General features: G+C 39.7%; 2 protein-coding genes across 17 annotated transcripts in view; both read left to right on the plus strand.

Annotated features, from left to right (window-relative positions):
• Positions 1-21,330, plus strand: part of LOC109677561 (cyclin-Y-like) — a 344,091-nt gene that overhangs the window by 65,585 nt on the left and 257,176 nt on the right. For 7 of the 16 annotated variants that reach the window (XM_074056430.1, XM_074056429.1, XM_074056425.1 and 4 more), the window contains exon 1: positions 16,787-19,160. The exons of 1 other annotated variant lie outside the window; for it this stretch is intronic. In XM_074056430.1, the coding sequence (XP_073912531.1) occupies positions 18,905-19,160 (256 nt within the window). In that variant the 5' untranslated portion in view covers positions 16,787-18,904. Of the gene's footprint in view, positions 1-16,769; positions 19,161-21,330 lie in introns of those variants that run through there. 8 more of the 16 variants (XM_074056423.1, XM_074056422.1, XM_074056424.1 and 5 more) reach the window with 6 other exon arrangements.
• The window catches only part of LOC109678662 (centrosomal protein of 295 kDa-like), a 381,166-nt gene that overhangs the window by 36,487 nt on the left and 323,349 nt on the right, over positions 1-21,330 (plus strand). The gene's annotated exons all lie outside the window — the stretch shown is intronic.

The raw sequence follows: 21,330 nt of genomic DNA on the forward strand, positions 1-21,330 counted from the left end.
TAGCAACTGTCCTGGGCTGCTTATTACATCTTTTCAAGGGAGCCTACTCTGCTCTTTCTGACTAAGAGGGAGAAACTGGAGAAAACAAGACAGAAGTATGCCCTTGCTTGAGACTGCAGAAAAGCTGGTCAACCAGTTTTTGCATACTAAGCGCTGAGAGGTCCTAGGTTAAATCCCCAGTATGGGTGTGTGTGTGTGTTTATATGTATGTGCATGTAATACTTTAGGTTTTGACACTTTCAGGTAATTGATAAAGGATTGTGATTGTCCTTACTTTACTCACATTAGGAAATAGGTTGAAAGACTACAAATTTCTAGATAAATTTTCTGATTAAAGGATAAAGTAAATATAGCTGTGATATTTTATTAAGCACAGTTCAAAATGTGCTCTTTTGGCCTTGTAAGTGGCTTGTTCCTTATCCAGTTTTGTTTTCTCTATATGAAAAATCTTGATCTCCTATTCCTAATTTTTTATTGTTGTTAATTTGAGATCTATGCCTTTGTTTGCTTTGCTTTTCCTATGAATGTTTCTCTTCTATAAATATAGAAGTAGAAGCATATTCATGTACAGGCTGAACATACCTAATCTGAAAATCCAAAATGTTCCAAAATCTGAGCAAAAAAAAGCTTTTGGATTTTGGACTTTCAGATTAGGTGTACTCAACAGAGAAAGTCTGTGCAAAATTCCCCAAATCCATAAAACCCTTAAATCTGAAATACTTCTGGTCCCAACTGTTTCAAATAGTAATTATTCAACCTGGATATCAATTCCAGACATTTTCACTTAAGCCACTTCATTTTTTAAAGAACTCTGCATTAAGCTGCACCCTTTGTTTGTATGTAGGAGTGTGTGATAATGTAGAAGGATTCTTGCCTTGCTATTTGGCCAGATGAAAGTTTGGTGAAGACTGGTGCTGTGTGGCTTAGTAAGTGGTGGAGGTGGGCTTGTAGAATCTGGCACTGGTGAACTCTCTTGGAAGTAGCTCTAGAAAAGAAGGCCTTCTGGACTGGCCTCAGTCTTCCTCACTGGCCCCTCTTGTTTGTTACGATGATGTGAAGCTGCTGTGATATTTTTATGCCTCTGACTTAACACAGGTAGCTTTTTGGTGACTGTATATCCTGTATATCTTCAATTTGATGGCTGGAGTGTGATTTGAATGACACAAAACCCACACCTCACAGAAACTCTGGTGAGTGGAAAGTAGGGTCCAGGTCACCTTTTCCAGTCCTTGACGATCAACTCATGAGGAAAATCACCCTCTTTCCTCAGAGACTCATTTGTAAATAAGCAGTCTCATCTAAAAAATAGTGATGTAAACTTCTCTCTCTCTCTCTCTGTCTTTTGTTTTTGTTTTAAAGGCTTTCAAATTGCAAAAACAGATGCTTTCTCTTGGCAGCTTTGCCTGTCAAACCTAAGCTGCATGTGGATGGAGACTAATTTTTAACTATTACTCTGAATACACATGCAAATGAGTCTCAATTCTAATTTCAAAATCTTACTTGAACTCTGACTGATATGAAAACGTGTCATTATTTACTAAATCAGAATGATAGCCTGTAACATTTTAAGCCAAATTTGATCAAGTCATGACTAAGTGTAAATTTGTATATTTCCAAATAATACATCCAGCTGAATTGATTGACTATCTGGCAACCCTAAGTCAGCTACATGTCTCATGCCAACACTACTCTGCTTAGAGGCTTCATCTGGGGTGCAGGATGAGCGCCCTGCTGAAGACAGGGAGGGCAGCCACACAGCTGTGGAACAGGCTGCTTCTGCTGTAACCCAGTCAAGGATTGTTCTTGAGTTGCATTCTTGAGTTCAAGTGTAAAAGAAGAGAATGTTGCTTGTACAGGATAGCATTCTTCTTCTTGATCTTTTCTTACTTTCTCTTCTGTGGAAGCTACATCTCCATGCTGTTTGATGGTTCAAAGGTGCACTTAATGTTTAAGTGGGTGTTTTGCATTATCCTTTCCAGTTGCAATGAATCCCAGCTCCAGTCTTCTGTTGCTTAGCTTGATGCAGGTTTGCTGTGCCAGTGCCTTCCAGGTGTCCCTTTCTGTGTTATTCTAGAATCATCTCTGACTCAGAGCCTGGTGGCCTGCCTTTATTTTCTCACGCCCAGTGAAAGGCCAAGTAGTTTTCTTTTGCTTCCACTTGGTACTTTGAAGAGTGAAGTTTTATTTTCTCTCTCTCTCTCTCTCTCTCCCCCCTTCCTTCCTTCCTCTCTCTCTTTCTTTTCTGTCTTCTTTCTTTCTTTTCTTGCCATGGTGCCATGTTCCTCTCCCTTTGGTCTTTTTTTCTAAAATCATCCTGGTAGTCTTAGTTGTCTGAGATGCTCCTACCTAGACTGCACTAACCAGGGGCCAGTAAGAAACTCCCATGTTCCAGAGCTGAGCCACTTACTCTCATTCAGGATGCCATTCTGGGCAGCTCATCCTATTTGTTTTCTATTACTTCTATTACATTTATGTCCTAATGCATTTAACTGGGCCTGAGGGGTCTGAATCAAGTCACTCTTCATTTTCTTCAGATATTTTTCTTCATAGTAAACACAGATTAAAAAATTTCTGTAGGTTATGCATGGTTAGGGTGAATTTTTGTTTTGCAGTGTTAGGGATTGAAACCCAGGGCCTCATGGATGCTAGGCAAGTGCTCAACCATTGAGCGACGTCCCTAGCCCAGTCTTGGGTGAATTTTAACTCAGTTCTCATAACAGTCCTAGGATAGATACCCAGGAACCGTCAGCCTGTAATTGCCACAGGTCACCAAATTGCAAAACTGGGGAGTCAGGATTTAAACTCAGAAAACCTGGTTTCACGGCCTGTTCTCTTAAAAACTATTTTGCATTTCTTTTTAGTTTGTGGCACTCCTGCTCTCTGGAATCTTCTTTCCATCTAACCTAGTTGTTCCCCAGGATGAGTTAGCCTTTTCATAAGATACTTAGTCACAATTTTAAGTAGTCAGGTTGGTGTTGAAAAAAGCATTAGGCTTAGAACTAGATCATACCTGACTTGATCATACTTGACTAATGGTGTGATTTTGGACTAGTTTTGTGATAGGATTTCACTCATAGACATTTGATAGGACTAAATGTGAGTAAGTAGTAAGGTACTTGGCACATAGGGTAATCAGAAAATGGCAGGTATCATGCATGTAACTTAAAAAGTCAAGAAGTGTTAACTTTAGAGTGCTGGTGTGTGTTTACATTTAGTTAGCTCTGGTTTATACTTAATAGACCAGGAGTAGGGGCTTCCTGTAATTTTCACTCCATTAGGGAGAAAACAAGGATCTGTTTGTTTTCATTTTGTTTTATTTTTTTCTACTTTTGTTTTTCTTTATTTTCTTATCTTTGCTTTCTTTCTTTCACTTGAGCTAAAGATAGAAGAGAACTTTACCATTCAGGAGAAAGTAGTCTTGGGTGGGGAGTTTAGCTCAGCAGTAAAGTGCTTAGCACTTGGATTTGATCCCCAGCACCACAGAAGCAAGCAAACAAACAAAAAACAGAAAATAAACCTTTTAACATGTACTTAAGTTGTAAGACAACTATTTACCTTTCTTGTGTTTTTTATCTTTCTGTTTATTTCTAAAAAATAATGACACATTTTATTGTCTAGCTAGCATGAGGGGCCTTATAAAAATTTCTGTCTAAAAGCACATTAAAATAATACTTGTTTTCGTTTATTTGTAATCTTTGAAATTACGTCAAATTTTGTACTGAAGAAAACCACAGTCACTACCTTAATTAGTGAGACTGAAAAAAAAAATCACTTGATTTATGCTAATTTGAGTATGTTTTGCATGCTAGCTTCTCCCCCTTCCTTACTGTCCCTGAGATGAGACAACTGGTCCTCCTTTGTTAATGTTTAGTGTGTGTGATGTTCACCTTCAATTCAGCTCAGCTTTCTATAGAGTCTTACTTCATTTTTACAATGATTTTCTATTGAAAGGAGCTTTTGGGGGAGACATGTGCATTGAGGGTGTTTGTTCTAAGCAGCAGGTTGTTGTGATAAATTGTAAATTAACATTTTATTCAGGAATTTTCCCTTGGGTTTGTTGAACAGTGGCAAATGTCTCAGGTTGGTTTCAATGAATGAGTCCTTTTAGGGACCTTTACAAGGAAATGTTTTGTCCAAGAAGAACTTTGGTCAACCTTAATCCCTGAGTCCCTGACCAGAACCAGATTAGGTAAATGAATAAAAATAGCAGAACACTTGCATAGACTCAGTCCTTTAACATTTCTCAAATTTGCTTTTTCTGAACTCCAGTAAGGTGGCAATTATCCAAAGTTCACTTATTCTTCACCTAACAGAAATCACACAGTAGAAAATCAAGGTTAGGGAGATGAATCCTTCTGACAGCATCTGAGTTGACCCCCCCCCCCCCAACGTGGAAATGAAGAAACAGGCTGGGGTGGGGGACAGATAATTCCCCTGCCACTCATAAGGTGGCTGATCAGAGAAGATAAGAGTCTGACTTTGCAGTCAAGTTGCCCTGGCTTCCTTCACATCTTGGCCCAGCTGCTTAAAGACTTTGGCGCCTTGGGACTATGCGATGTATAGGGCCTCCTTTCCTTATTTGTCAGAAGGCATTAATAATCTTAGCTCTTTCACAGTAGGTGTGACATTGAGTGAGTTAATGCACACAGAGCCTTGGGAACTGTACACAGCCCAATGTAAATTCTTTAGTGTTAACCCTTGCAGTGCCTTATCATTTACAGAGTGCATTTTCTCACTCACCATCTCATTTAATCAGTGATTTTCACAGGATCATTTTAGGAAGGTGTGTTTAACATTATTGAGTATTTGCCCAGGGTCACCCAGCCCTCAAGTGTCATGACCTGAGCCAAATTTTGTAACTTAAGAGCCCAGCTCTTAGGGTGTATGTCCTAAATTGTGCTTGGGCAGCACATATACTTTACAACATTCAGCCTTTAAAACTTACGTATTCTAAGTTTTTAGAAAGTACCTCAAGCCTTTGCTATTTCAGGTTCAATTTAAAGAAAAAACTCTAACCCACATCATCTTCTAGCTATAACAGCTTGGAAAATATACAGGAAAAATATGACCTACAGTATTGGTTATAAAAACAAATAAAACAGAACCATGGTTTCTGCAATTAGTAATTTCCTTTCAGCCTAGCAAAGTGGCTGGGACCTCAGCCTCTGGGCTTTTCCTTTGGCTCTGAAGAAGTCCTGCTGCATGTGCTCTGATCCACCTATTCTGAGTAGGCCTGCATATTATTGCATTGGTACTGCGTTAGATGAAAACAAGTTTTAAAAGGAAAACTGAGTCTCCTAAATTGGTTCAGTGTAATCAGAAGGCAAATGTTTCAGTTTCTTCACTGTCCTTTGACCTAGTACTTCCACTCCAAGAATCTATCCCTAGGGATTTCATGACAGTATTGTTTATAATAACTCTTCAGTAGGAGATTGGCTAAATTATGGTACGTCCATAGAAAGGCATATTATATGTGGCATAAATGAGTTATGAGTATTAATATGAAAAGGAATCCAAAGTAAGAATGTGTCACTGAAGAATAGAAGGTAGAAATGATTCAGTGTTTGTGTACAGCATATGTGATTAGAAGGAGTGAGTACATCAAGGGAAACGCCAATGACTGGAATTGGAAAAATCTGTTGTAAGAGTTCAGAGCAGCAGTATTGTTGAGTGGAGTGAATGGCCATTATTATGGAGGACTTTCTGCTTTATAACTTTTTTTTTAAGGCAGGGTCTTGTTATGTGGCCCAAGTTGGCCTCTAACTTACAATCCTCTTGCATCAGCCGTGAGGGCTGCTATTACAGTCATGCACCACCATGCCTGGCTGCTTTTAACTTGTGTATCTTTGTATCGTGTAATATTTAAATAATTATGTCTATTACTTTTGCAGTCAGAAAAAACAAAATTACTTCTGTCAGTGACCTATCCAGTGTCCTCAGTGACTAACCCTGACCCTGGCTTTGAGCTGGGGGCTTCTGCTGACTCTTGGGAATGCTCTTAACTGGATCAGTTTTATGCCATTTGGTACTTGTTCAAATAAGAACCTGGTTCTTCCCCTCTCATCAAGCCAACACACACACGCTCATTCTTATACTATAATCCATCTATTCACAGAGCTTATACACATACACATACCCAGTGAGTAGCAGTTAGGCCTTTGCTCTGAATCCCCTTTACAAATGTACTGTATTGTCTAGTTTCCCAGCTCGTAACAGATTATTAAGAAGGTCTGATAGTGAAAAAGGAGACAGAATATGTGTAGGGAGATACGAACTAAGACCCCAACAGAACACCACAGTTCAAACTCCATTCATCACTAGTACATTTAGCTTAACATACCTCAAGGAGTCACTTCACTGAATTAAATGCAGTCACTGGAGTTTATCACAACTTTGTACAGGTATTAAGAACAGGTGACATACTGCTTAAAATGTTCTGTACAGAAAGGCAGGATTGTAATAGAACTTTAAAAATGCTACTAAAATTTCTTGAACAGTATGGTGTATTAAAATGTTAATTATCTAGCAGTTCTCTGATGCTGAGTCAATGGTTTTGCTTACTTAAAACCAGTATCTGTATTGCTAAAATTATTTGTCTAAAAAATGTTAACTCGAGGCCAAAAATCATTTGGAAACCACTCTGGCTCAGTATTCTGAATTAGCATATCTGCAAGGCAAACACTCTGTCAGAAAAAGACTTCTCCCTCTCTTTCCTAATGAGGAAGGAGCCAAATTTCTACCTGTACTATCCATGTGTCACAGTAGGCTTTGTGGTTTGTTGTTATTATTAGATTGAATTATAATGAGAAACCATTGTGCCTCTGGGGCTTCCTGTCTTAGCCCATGCAGATGGAGCCACAGTCACAGAAATAATTTCTAAAACAAATTGGCACACTCTTCAAAAATATGTGTCCTATGCAGAACAGAAATAAGATCATTTTATTGTTCAAGGACTCTAAATTAGTAATTAAATGCAACAGGTCCTATCACGGGTTTATTAAATATCATTGAAAAATCCACTGCTGCCTCTGTAGCACAGCTGGGCCAGGGCCGGATGGATGGAATGAATTTTGTCAGTAGAGCATAGCTAGTATCTGGGTAGACTGAAGCAGGACTGGGCAGTGTTACAGGTAGTGTGGCCAGGTGAGGTACCCTGCCAGAGGCTAATAAACCCCAGCAGTGCTTCTGGCTGTGCAGTGGATCCCTGAGGGGCTTTGTTACTAAGTTTTGCCCCCAGACGGGGGACCAAGCACCAATTGAGCAGTGAAGGAGATTTTTATTCTTGAAGAAGTGGGAGAAAAACTGCAATACTACTTTTCAACCCTTGGTGGGAGGAGAGGGGTCTAGAGGAAGAGAAATGAGGGGGAGAAATAGCTAATAAAGGGGGAAATGTTTGTGTCTTAGAATGGGTGGATATGTTCCATGAATTTAGTCTTTTTCTTCTTTTATGGTTCTTGCAGTCTTGGCTGTGGCAATTATTAGCTGTCATGGCAGTGAGGGTATGCCATTTAGCTTGCAGATGGGATCATAATGAAATTGGAGGTTGTCTGCCAGTCACTCTGGCAGCTCTCTTTAGGTCCAGCCAGTTTCTGCTAGCCCACCTGAAGAGGTACTTCTGGCTTGCAGGCATTCTGTCCTCAGAGACAAAGGTGATGGGGGGAGTATTCGAAATTCAGTTAGATCACTTAGACAGTATTCAGGGTAACAGCTTCACAATTTGCCTTGCCTGAGCAGTTTTTGGGGTGCATATTTTTTTAAGATAATTCCCAGGTGAATCTAATGGTCAGCTAAGGTGTGTGCTGGCTCTGTCATTTTCCAACTGACCTTCAGTTTCCTCACTTAAAAATGGGAATGATGGTAGAATCTTCCTAAAATCCTGTGATAAGAATAAACTGAAAACATGCATGTAAAACCTTTAGTATCCTGCCAGGCAAAAAAGTACCCCATAAATGTTAACGAACACATATGTATATAAATGTGATAATGCTTTTTAGGATATATATAAACAAACACATTTATATTACATAGAGATAAAAAGAAAACTTATTGCTAGTCACAGAGACTATATGTAAGTAAAGAATATAGGTCACAGGAAAGTTGAAACCAGTTTCTAAGATTTACCCCAAAACAAGATACAGCATCAGGAGGAGCACATCAGAGGTCTTGGTAAAGCAGGCTGGAATCAAGCCTCAAGTTATTTCCTTCATTGTGATTTATGGTAGAGGAGCAAACCAAGCTGTTGGCTGCTGCCAACTGTTGAGAGGAACCAAGGCCTGCAAGCTATGTCTTGAACTGCAGCCCTGGGATTGGCAGCAGCTCTTGGTAGGAGCTCTTAGCCAGTTAGAAGATGATATAAGCAGAGGAGTGTATGTGTTTGAGAGAGGTTTAGGTGGTCACCTTGCTTTAGAGATGCACTGAATGTGTGGTGTGAGGGAGCCATGTTCTGGTTTGTACACTGGGATGGTGCTTCCAGGTACTTGGGTGAACAGTGGAGGAGATAATCAAATTGAGTGGAGAGATATATGTCTCAATATGTGTTGCTTTTGAGACATCCAAATGAACATCTTCAGTTGTAACTAGAGTTCTAGGCCAGAGCCCAGATTTCCAGTATGTTCTGGAGAATCCAATGATTTGCCCTGGTAAGTCAAATAAAGATAAGAATAATGCTAACGGGCAGAAAAAGGAGATTTATGATGTGGTGTGGGCACCCCTAGAAAGAGGCAAAATGAGCATTTCACTCCATCTTCTGTGTATAGATGTGAGCTTTAGGTTTAAATAGAGGAAGAATTGGAGCAGGGGGAGAGAGGCGTCCATAATTATTAAAGAGTCCTGCTCACAGGTGTGATCCAGTTGCACATTTTCTCAAGATTGGTCAGGTGCGATTTGTCACCATGAGAAAGCCATTGTTGACTGAGGGGTAGTTTCAAATCTTTCCACAAGATACTTATCTATCAGTTCTGTCTTTCTGGAATCCAAGATGATCTCAGAAGACAGTGGCTCAGAGCAAAGGATAGATACAAAATGGAGGCAGAGATGCTGAGTTTTTATCCTGCTTTCAGCTACCTTTTGGACATTTGCAGGCCAAACTGCAAAAGCAGTTTCTAAGTACCTGTTACACAGTAAGTAGGTGGGTAGATTGGTCTTGAGCCTAGAAAAGAGGTCTGGGGTGGAGGCATGGCTCTGAGGCCTCTGGTATATAAGTGAGCCTGCCACGGAGGGGGATAAGAGTGAGCCAGGCTACAGTCTGTGGGGATGCACCTTGGGCACCACTCACGTTTTAATGGCAGAGAAGAGTAGGATGAGTTTAAGGGAATGGAGGAAGGGCCAGACAAGCAGAAAAAAACCACACCAGAGCCACAGAGAGAAGAGTGCAGTGGTGAGAGACAGATGCAAGCAAGTCAGGAGGAAAATTCAGCAAAGCTCCTTGTCCTTGCCACAGGAATGTCATTGGCAGCCGTGGGGAGGCATATTTTGGCAGCATGATGAGAAAAAGTGCAGTGGGTTACTGAGCAGGAGTTAAGAAAATGGAGACTACATGTGTAGAGAATCCATCAAAAACTTCAGGAAAGCCAGGCTTAGTAGTTCACAGCTGTAATCCCAGCTGCTCAGGAGGTAGAAATCAGGATTGCAGTCCAGGCCAGCCCTGACAAAAATGAGAGACCCTATTTGAAAAACACCTAAAGCAAAAAGGGCTAGGGTGTGGCTCAAGTGGTAGTGTGCCTGTCTAGCAAGTGTGTGAGGCCCCGAATTCAAACCCCATTTACCTCCCTTCCTCCCTTCACCACCACCAACAAAAAATGCTTTGGGAAAGAGTTTAGTTGGTAGCTGTAGGTTAGGTTGGGAGAGATATTGGGTCAAAGAAAACATTCTCCTCACTTTAAAAATGGGAGACTGGAATTCATTTGTATATGAATGAAGAGATATTAAATGTCCTTGCTGAAGAAAGAAGGGGTTATTTATACTCTTCAGAATTCTAAGCCTACAAGAGGTAGTAGAATCTGATTAAAGGGAGGATCAGGCTTGGTGTGGCCATTAGAACAACTGAAGCAGTCTTGGTGTACTGTGACATCACATAGCTGAATTCTCACCTGCTTCACTTAGAAGTGACAGTGGTTCAGGGCACAGTGCTGTGTCCTTCATTTCTAGCATGTTGGAGGCTTCCCCTTCCATACTTATTTCAAAACTTACACTAACACCAACACCAAACTGAGACACTGCACCAAAAGAATTTCACAGTATTTTGTGCCCCTTCAGCTAAGGTAGAATTTTACTGAGAAAGGTAATTTAAAAAAAAAAATGTGATATGGAAGGGCTTCATTAAGTGTTTTAGAATTTATGTAACCAAACAAAACCCTGAGTGATAGATTTTGTCAGGAGTTCCTTATATTATTTTCCAACCAGCTTGTAGGAATGTTCATATAAGTAAGTGTTAACTATGCCTATAATTACTATTATTATTTTTTGGAGACAGGGTCTCTCTAGAGAGATGGATAGGTAGGTAGAGACAGAGACACTGCACTGACCTAGAACTTGCTGTGTAATCTAGGTTGGCCTCCAACTGGAGTTTCTCCTTCCTGGAGCACTGGGACTAAAGTGTGTATCACCATGTCTGGGTTAAAATTATCTTTTGGAAAGTAGCTAGCATTTGTTGCCCTCAACTCAGAGAAACTAAAGCAGATACCTTAAAAGCAACTGAGGCCAATAGGAGAAGGGGACCAGGAACTAGAGAAAAGGTTAGATCAAAAAGAATTAACCTAGAAGGTAACACACATGCACAGGAAAGCAATGCAAGTCAACTGCCTGTATAGCTATCCTTATCTCAACTAGCAAAAACCCTTGTTCCTTCCTATTATTGCTTATACTCTCTCTTCAACAAAATTAGAGGTAAGGGCAAAATAGTTTCTGCCGGGTATCGAGGGGGTGGGGGGGAGAGAGAGGGGTCAGGGTGGGTGGTAAGGGAGAGGGTGGGGACGGGGGGAGAAATGACCCAAGCATTGAATGCACATATGAATAATTTAAAAAAAAAGATCTTTTGGGTGTTATCTCATGAGCCTGTAGTCCCACCTACTCAGGAGATTGAGAATTGTTTGAGCCTAGGAGTTTCAGACCAACCTGGGCAACAACGCAAAGTCTGTCTCAGAAAAATCAGTGATGAGTATAATTTTGCGTTAATAAAAGAAAAAAGAATAGGAAGAAATACTGCAAGTTTTGATAAAATAGAAGGATTCAGGATGATTTAAAATTTTTTGGTATTTTTGAATATTCTGATGGATACTGTCAAAAGGAAGAGAATAGGTGATAAAAGTTAGTATATAAATGTTCAGATATTCCATATACTATTTAATTATTTTAAAATGTACAACAAAAGCACGAATAAAGCCTAGCCAAATGTTTACAGGATTTATTCTGGGTTTTGATGTGGGTGGTGTCATTCATGATTTTTGTTTTCCTTTTTTTTTGGAGCTCAGTATTTAGTTTTTAATGGATAATACGATATTTGATAAAAAACCAAGATGTAGAAAAGCAGACATTTCAGATATGAACATTTTCTAAGACTCATTTAGCTATAAACCTGTACATTTTACTGCATTGGATATGTATCATATTGTTCATTTAAGTTTAAATTTTCCTTTAGTATTCTTATTATGCATGTTTGGTTTATAATAGAACTTTAAAATGACTTCTCTAAATTTGGCACAGTGACTTGGACAAAACAAAAAGACCGCCTCATTTGTACTTAATGTTTTCCTTAAATATAAGGAAAGTTTCATTACCACAATGCAGTAAAATTGATTAAAAAAAATCTCTCCTTATGGCTTTAACTTCTTTAAAACTTGGGTCCTTGTAGTTGTGTACTGGGTAAAACATCAAGTTGGTCATTTCTCAGAACTTTGTATTAAACTGATAGTCTCATGTTACATTAGTTTCCTTGTTTAAAAGTCCCAAATATTAACTGGTGACACTGAGTATCACTCACTTAAAATGGCATTTTTATATGCAGTGAAAATGAAAGTGTGTATTTTAGCTGTTTTGGAGTACTAATGGATTAGGTTTGTAGTCATATTCTGCTTGACCAAGGTGATGGGCCTGTCTACACTTACAGTGTTCAAATGTGACTAGGTAAGTTTCTAGAGCCATAATGGTGTGTCCTGTTTTCATATTTTAAATTTTCATCTGATGGAGTTTAATTTTAAAAAGACAACGTAAGTCTATATTTTTGTTCAAATATTAGTGCATGTGACATTTAAATTATACAAAAAGAGTGCACATTTTGGAAATCTACTTTTACTACTAGATATGATGTGCAGCCAGTCATGTACTACCATAACATCATTTTGGTCAACAACACACTGCACAGAGGACTGTGGTCCCATAAGATTATAATGGAATGAAAAATTGGTATTGCCTTGTGATGTTGTAGCCATCTTAATGTTGTAATACAGGCATTGCTCATGTATTTTTGGTGATGCTTGTGTAAATGAACCTACTACGCTGCCAGTTCTTACAGGTTTAGAAACACCGTTACATACAATGCACAATACTTAATGACAGGTTTAAGTATTTGCTAGCTGTATCACTATGTATCACTATATCATTATATTAGAGTTTATTCTCTCTACCTAAATAAAAAATAGTTTACTATAAAATAGTGTGTTGTGTTACGCCGGCAGCACCCTCATACATCTTGTGATTATTGCATTAAGGCAAGCAATCCCAGCCCTTGGGAGACAGAAGCAGAGGTCAGCCTGGACTTACATAGTGAGACCCTGTCTCAGAAAAAGAAGGCCATACCACAGTGCTTGCAAAGGTGAAGATATGAGTTTAATCCTTGATTATTCAGGAGCTAACCTTGAGTATTTGACTTAACAATTCAATATTGACAGGTTCCATTAGTATAATAATTTTAGTGTAAAATAAAAGAACAGCATTGGGCATAGAAGACTGCATGCCCCACCTGTCCTGTCCTTGTCTTCACCTTAGTCAAGTCCCTGCCTCTCTGTTCATTGCTTTAAAAAAAAAATTGAAGAGATGCTGAAGTCCTGCTATAGAATTTCACATTCAGCCATAATGAGTTTCACATTATTATTTTTTTTTCAAAAGACACGGGAGATAAGTGGGAAAGAAAAGAGAGAAAGTAGATCATCTTGGGGCTAATGTTATTGATAAATTGGGAAATAGCCATTTGAATTGTACAGGAATTTTTCACTGTTGAAATAGATTGACCACATAATAATAAGCTTTAGTGTAGACTGTTAACTACTTAAAAGAACAACTGAAGGGTGAAAATTGGATTGTGACGTTAACTGCTATCTGAATAATTGTAACCTGGAATTGAGGATAATGATTATTTGAAGTTTGACACTTTAAGAAGAAAAAAAGATTTCATTGCTCATATTCATATCTCTAGAGTGACTATGTAGGTAAACACAACTTATGTAGTAGTGATATTTCCGAAACAGGTACTTGTATAGAATTTTTGAAAATTTAATATTTAAGACAGTTTTTGATCATTTGGATATACCTTTCTAGGGAGTGTATTTATAAACTAAAGCCTGCTAATTTCAGAAAAGCATGCATGACTTGCTTTGCTTTAAAAAACTAAGTTCCCCTATCCTTGACCTCATAAGTGAAATTACTTAGACTTAGAAGCCCACTGTGTGTGTGTGTGACACAGAGAGAGAGAGAGAGAGAGAGAGAGAGAGAGAGAGAGAGAGAGAGAAGAGAGGAGAGAGGAGAGAGGAGAGAGGAGAGAGGAGAGAGGAGAGAGGAGAGAGGAGAGAGGAGAGAGGAGAGAGGAGAGGGGAGGGGAGACTCTTTGATTCTCTAACCTTTGGATTCATTTAACCTTTGCATTCTCTCTAGTGTAACTGGTGGATGCATTAACTGATATTGTACTTTCTGGTTTTGTTGGATAAACTGTCATTCTTTTGAGTTTTGACATGTGTTCTTAACTGTATGATCTAGTAAAGCAGTGCTCATTTTGTAAGGAAGGAGAGACGCATCCTTAAGCACGAAGTGTCTGAGCTCAGGCTTAGCCACACAGGCTAAGTTAGACCCCTGGGTCACCACTTGCAGGGTGTGGCCTTGAGTGGGTTACTTACCCTTGTATTATGATCCTCTGTTCCCATATATGTGAAACAGAGGCAGGAATCTCTACATCATAGGCTTGTTGGAATTGCGTAAGGTATTTCGTGCAGGGTCTGGGAAAAGTTGTGGTATATTTTCTCCAACTGAGGAATAGCACCAGCATTGATAGGAAGGTTGTATTGTGGTGAGAATGTAGGTGCGAGATTCTTCATGATGTCAGTAATTTAATGTTTGAGTTATGGGGTGCAGTTTTATGAGTATAAACTAGTATTGTCCAAGGGTGGGGGAAAGAACATTGAATTAGAGTCAGGGGAGTTGTGTTAGAATCTTCACCCTATTACTTGTTTAGGAAAATATTTTTCCCTCAGCTTCAGTTTGCTGAAGAATAATAGTAGCTTCCTCAGAAGACTGCTGAGATGATTAATGAGATTATTGGAAAGAACCTACTTGTGCCTGATACATAGTAAGCCTTAATTTGTGGAAATTCTATAAATTTTTTAAGTAAACGATCAGTATTTCTACCTAACTGCTTAACTTAGACCAACATTTCAACTTCACTCTGACCTTTGCATAATTTGCATATCACTCAGCTTAGGGATAGCTAAAAAGATGCATTGCACTCTGGGCATACGATTATGAGGTTTTTTTTGAGTGTTTGTGATATTTATTTAAGTACTTCTACATCATTTGCTTTCCCTAATCACTAGTAGATGATACATACTGATCAGTCATCTTACTGAGAAAAATAAATGTTGAATGAAACCTTAGGATCACAAAATGAAAATATCTTTACTATGTTTAAAATATCTTTCATAAGTTTAAGTCTGCTTAAGTTTAAAAATGAAAATGTTTTCTTATAAGTAACTTTTCAGTTCTCCCTAAGAATAATCCAATATTAAAATAAGAAAGACAAAACACATCTTTTTAACTACACAGTGTAAGAAAGGTCAGGAACCCCAGTAAATTTTCCTTTGTTTCAGTTCTTCTTTAGCAGTTTCTTCACCATGTGTAATTGTAAAATAGAACCGTGTGTAACCTTAAGAGACTATCTGGTTTAATCCTCTCATGTCACAGCTGAGAAAACTGAGCTCAAAGAGAGTCACAGCTAGTTTGTGGCAGAGCTGAGATGCAACCTGACCTAGCCTCTGCAGTCTCGCTTGGGTAACTTCCTAATAGGCAGAGGAGATGTGGGCTCAGTGTGGTTATTTGCTTATCTTTTAATTTTTTACTTTTGAGGTAGGTGACTAGCCCTTATTTGTCAGTGCCTTTTTATTTGATCCTTAATTTATCTGAAATGTGGTAAAACATTATTAAATATTTTAAATAGAATTAATGTGCAAGTACCATGCACACATTAACCACTTAGGTCTTACACAGCTAAGCAATAGTTCAATTTGGCAATATGTGTTAATGACTCTTTTAAGATAATAGATAGCTGGGCATAGTGTTGTATACTTGTTTGAGGAGGTGTGGCACGAGGATCATGAAGAAAAAAGTGTGTACACTTACAAGGTGGAGTTTCCCTCCCCGCCCCCATTCTCCCCTTCCCCCATATATGGTAAAACCTTTTGGGTTTTTTTTTTTTTTTTCCGGTGCTGGGGTTTGAACTCAAGGCCTACACCTTGAGCCATTCCACCAGCCCTTTTTGTGATGGGTTTTTTTGAGATAGGGTCTCGAAAACTATTTGCCTGGGCTGGCTTCTAACCGAGATCCTCTTGATCTCTGCCTCCTGAGTAGCTAGGATTACAGGTGTAAGCTGCCCAGCTGTGGTAAAACCTTTTGAATGAAATAAAGTATTTTTTTCCTTTGTACTTTTTTCTTAGCTTTTAAATTTACTTTTTTCTGACTTCTAGAACTTTCTTTTCATTCTTCTTACTTTTATTTAATAAAATTATTTTTTAAAATTTCTTTTCAAGTCTTCAATGAGAAGATCTCATCTGTAATTGTTTGACAGTTTTTTTTCCAAATAACACAGCATGTTTTTTGTCAAAGCTAAGATACAGAAGATGATATTCAGTGTTCCAAGGTAGAATATTAAGCTGATATGTTAACTGTTATGGATAAAAAGATAAAAAGACAGGTTTTCTGATTTATGATACATTTATTAATCTTGGTTCTGCTGTCTTAAGAAATAGTTGGTTTTGAAGGTGATGCCTTTTACCATAAGAATTTGGCTAGGATTGGCAGTATTTCCTTAAACGTGAACTTGGGTGCTATAGGTCTCATCAGTCTTATTCACACTCTTGTTACTGACAGAGGGGGATGAGGAACAAGAGGGTAAGACTTCCTGTGAATTAATTTTCTTTGCTGGAAAATAACGTTCTATTAATTCATTCTCTTTAGGGTATTTAAAAAAAAAAAGTGACACATAGTTCAACGGAGGAGCAGCTGAAGTTGCTAATGTGATTCTGACGTGGGCTCGCATTATGGGTTTGGGTTTTTCTCCCACAAAGGCTTTAAGTCTAGAAGAGGCTGGCTCACTGCCATGAATTATTATGTTGTCTCCCTCTGTCTGAAATGGGGATTTGGGCGTTACAGGTCTAGAGAAAAGTGACGGCTGTGTAATTTTTCTATCCTCATGAATTAGTTGTAACTCCCCACCCTGCACAGGCTTGTTCACTGTAGAGGAGACTGGCTCTTGACTGGGGCCTGTTGTCCTGCCCTCATTTGTGGGACTGAAACTCCTTACTTTTAATGATTTTACAATTTTACACATTTGCACTATTTAGCAAATGGTATCTGAAAAGTCCTCAAAGGGGAACTGATTAATTTTGAACTTTATTTTATTTTAGCCTATTTACTTTTTGCCCTTATGTGACTATCAGACATCCCCTTTCTAAAAGCTTAAAGCAAGAATCTCTTTTTGGTTTATGGAATATCTAGTGATGTTTTGCCAGAAACCAATGCACAGGTGTTTTCAGAATTTCTCTTCCAGTTTTTATTCTTCACAGCACAGTTTTGAGAATGCTTGTACTTTTTATCCAAGTCTAGGCAAATTTTGCCATTCTCAGCTGGGGCTACTACTGGGTATACAATTTTTTCTGTTTCCTTGGTTACTTACTGGTTCTATTTTTCTTATTTTTTTCTCACTCGTATCACTTAATCTTCCTCTCTGCCTCTTGCTGTGTTATTCTCTGCTTCTCACCCCCTTTTTTACTTGAGTTTGGAATATAAGTGAACAGAGTTACCAATGCTAAGCCCTGCAGGATGATAGCTGGTGAAGGAGACCCAGAGGGAGGGAACCCATAGCCCTTGCCTCACAGAGGCTGTGCATGGGTGGGAGATGACACGTCAGTCTGTGGATGTTCATCAGGCTAAGATATGGCAGGGGACAGTGTCCACAGTGGCAGTAAACAGAGGAGGAGGGTTGGAAATGACTATTTTAAGATGAGATGTCAAGTTCAGGTCTCCGTTCCTCCCTGCCAGAGCTTCAGTAGTTGTAGGATAAGACACTTACCTCCCTGGTAGTTAGTGTCCTCATCTATAAAATAATGGGAATAATTTCCATTCTGCCTTTTCACAAGCTCATCAGGAAGATGAAATACAACAGAATGTAAAGGATTAAACCCAACATGTAGAACAAACTTCCATACCCTTGGGGAGCAGTGTGGCTTCATGGGGCTGTCACATGGGATTGTGTAATGGGACCATGAGGCCCATCTGCATGGAGGACTCGGTTCACCTGAGGATAAGTAATGTGAAGGATTTTTTTATGTTAAAATAATCATGCTATTCATTACCAATTCTTCAATTCTGCTGTTGAGTCCATCTAATGAGCTTTGTATTTCAGTTGTATTTTCCAATTCTAAAATTTCTATTTGGTATGTCTTTTATTTTTTTGCTTTAGCTCTCTATTTTTTCCATTTGTTTTCAAGTGTGCTCGTAATTTCTCTTGAAGAATTGTATCATGTCTGCTTTAAAAAATCTGTCACATGTTTTAACATCTCTGTCATCTTGGTGCTGACATAAATTGTCTTTATTTTGTTCATTTTGAGATTTGCCAGCTTTTAGTATAATGGGGAAGTTTGGGGGTTGAAATCTGGTCATTTCTTTTCTTTTTTTCCCTTTTGTGCTGGAGTTGGAGCCCAGAGCCTCACTCTTGCTAGGCAAGCACCCTACCATTGAACTATAGCCCCAGCCCAGGGTATTTTCTTATGTTAGGAGACCATGATCCTTTTTTTAACCTTGTGGTTTAGTTGACTTATCATATTGTCTTGTTTTTGTCAGGTGGGAGAGATTAAGGTTCCCCACTTAGACTCTGTTGACACTCAAGGTGGCAATGAATGGAGCTCTTTGTTAGGGCAGGTGACAGTCCTGCTTCCCCACACGGTTTTCATTGAAGGCACCTGTGGATGGAGGGGGCAGTCTTTACTGCCCAAGGGAGTATGAAAGGCGTGTCCTCTACTTAACTTCTGACTGCCCCGGGAGGGGTGTCAACACACTTAGTCTTTGTCGGTATAAGTGATGCCTGTCTGGAGTAAAGCACTTGTGTAAAGCTTTTCAGTCTTGATGGCTGGACCCTTTTTGTTCCATTGGCTGGAGAAAGCTGGGATTTTCTTGAATGTATCTGTTTGCATTTTTAGGTTGCCTGCTGCTTTAGCCCTAAGTCTGAGATTGATGAGGCAAAAGGAAGTCTCAGGGAACTCACCACTGTGTTGTCCTCTGGTCCTGGTGTCCCTAGCCAGGCTGCTTATTTCCTCCACCTTTCAGAGTAGTCTCCTATTTGTTTTACATTTAAAGTCTAGGGATTTTTGTTGTATTTAGCAGGAGAAGTAGAGAAAAATACATCTAATCTCATCTTAGAAGTGGAAGTGATATGTGGGCTTTAATTGATAGCTATTTCCACATTGCCTGCCATAGAGTTTACATTTCTCACCAGGACATACTAGAGTGCCAGGATCAGTTTGGGAATGTCCAAAGCAGGAGACTCCAGTATGGAAAGCCCAGTGGAAGATTGGAGGTGCAGAGTGTGCACCTGAGCTTGGAGCTGCCATTCACCAGGCAAGGACACCTGGAAGGAGCACTGGAGCCAGCCCTTCTTGCCACCTTTCTCCACCTGTGCCCAGTGGAGGGTAAGGAAGGGTGGTGGCTGGAGGGTTCCATCCCACAGTGCACACTGGCCCCATGCCACTCTTTTGGGCCTGTAAACCTTAGTGAATCCTAGGGATGGGGCACCCTCCCCCCTTGTCTCTGAGTTGATTCAGAACCCCCCCCACTTCCGTTTCTGGATGAGATCATCTCAGACTCTCTTCCTTTGTCTCCCTGGGGGGAGAGGCTTACTTTCAACTTCATCCTTCACATTTCCTTTCCCCAAGTCTGAGTATGCTAAGAGTCCTCAGGACTGCACTCCCCTTTCTCCTTCCTGTTTTCATTTACTGGATATGAACTGGTGAGCTGATCTCACACAAAGCATTGGAGGTAGTGTTTATTGAACAGCAAGGGTGAGACTCTATCCCCAGGTGAGCTTGGAGTGGCATAGGATGAGTACAAACCAGTAATTTCAGGTGGTAGCATATATTGTGAAGAGAACATCCTAATGAGCTAGATGGTGACTGCATGGAGGGCCAGCCACCTTAGTGACAGGGATAAGGGCAGGTCTGTCAGGAGCAGCAGCAAGCCATGAGATTATTAGTCTAACTAGCCTTCCAGCCAGGAGCCTATAGTACCCACTCAGAGCCAAAGCCCCATGGCCTGTCATTGATGCCCTAGTGGGAGAGTCAGAGAGGAGCGTCCTCTATGGCCATGAAAGGCTCAGTCACCTTCAGGGTGTCTATATTTCATTTCCAATGAGCTTGAAGTTCATACATTTTTCACTCTCTTTTCTCTAATCAGATGTACTAGGGATGGACACAAGGTGTTTATTGTCCGCACACCCCAGATCAGGAGAGGGATTCTCCCTCCTCCCCGTGCCCTGACTTATCACTGGGCCTTTGGAAGCTGGGTTTCTGTACTCTGGAGGCTCTGTAGCTCCAGGGGCATGCATCTAAGCTGGCATTCTGGCCCAGTCACTGGCTATGGGATGTGGGGTTGGTGTCAGACACCTTCTGTTAGATATCTTCAGATTCAGCCCTACTGCAAAGTTAGTTTTTTGATTCTAATTTAAGATGCTTAAAGGTTTTCATGAAAACATTATCTTGGCCAGGGAAGATTTCTAGCCCTCTAAAGAAAGGTTTACTTTACTTTCATCTCACCAGTTCATATCCAGTAAATGAATGAACAGGAAGGAGGAAGGGGACTGTGGTCCTGAGGACTCCAAGCATATTCAGACTTGGATAAAGGAAATGTGATGGATGAAGTGGAAACTAAAGAAAGGTTCAGAAATTTCCAGTCATTCATTTTGATGGAAAATTGTCTAAATTTGTTGAAAGACTGTTCAGAATACCTCTGTGGGATTTCTTGGTTCTCTATCACAGTTACATTCCCTGCCTTTTTTGTTTGTTATCAGAAAGAAATGTTTTAAATGCCCCTCTGAGATTTCCTCTTCCTCCTTAGGTAGATGTTCAGGAGTCTAGAGGATTCAGACTGTCCAGGGCTACCTGCCCTCCTGGTATCTGCAGAGATTATAGTGCATTGTTTTAACCCCCACCAAGCATGCCCACCTGTAATTGAACTGTGATCTGAAATTACTGTGAGCTCCACATTACACATATATCAACAGGAAAAGCGTGTGCATGGAAGGGCTGTGGGGTGGGAAAGCAGTGCCAGCACCCTCTCATTGCCACTGAAGGATATAAACAGAATTACAAAACCCAGAGCTCTCCATTAGTACCCACAGATCCACTTTTGCCAAGAAAGGAAAAGAAGCAGTGAGCTGGGATTGAAACAGATGATTATGTCTTTAGCTTGGATAAGGGTGCTGGGGAAAGCACAGATGCTATTCTCAGCACCAGCAACAAATACAGAAAATAACCAGGCAGTCTGGCAGGAGAGGCGGAATGGAGCTAGTGACATTATAATGGCAGGGAGGACAAAGTAGTCACTTCTGTTTATTTTTATAACTTCTCAGATAATGAGAAATGTCTCCTTTAGTGGTCTAATTACAGAATCACATACATGTGGCTATTAAGAATTGAAGCTTATCCCTTGAAATGCTTGGACTTTTTAATTTTGACTCATTTTAAGGATGTAGTCAAAAGAAATAGTGAGTCCTTTTAAGATTCTTTAAGCTTTTAGTATTAGTTTGTTCATCTGTAAAAGCGATTGATGATCTCTAAGGTCCATTCTAATTCTGAAATTAACCAG

The sequence above is a fragment of the Castor canadensis genome, chromosome 15, assembly GCF_047511655.1.
Source record: "Castor canadensis chromosome 15, mCasCan1.hap1v2, whole genome shotgun sequence".
Lineage (NCBI taxonomy): Eukaryota > Metazoa > Chordata > Mammalia > Rodentia > Castoridae > Castor > Castor canadensis.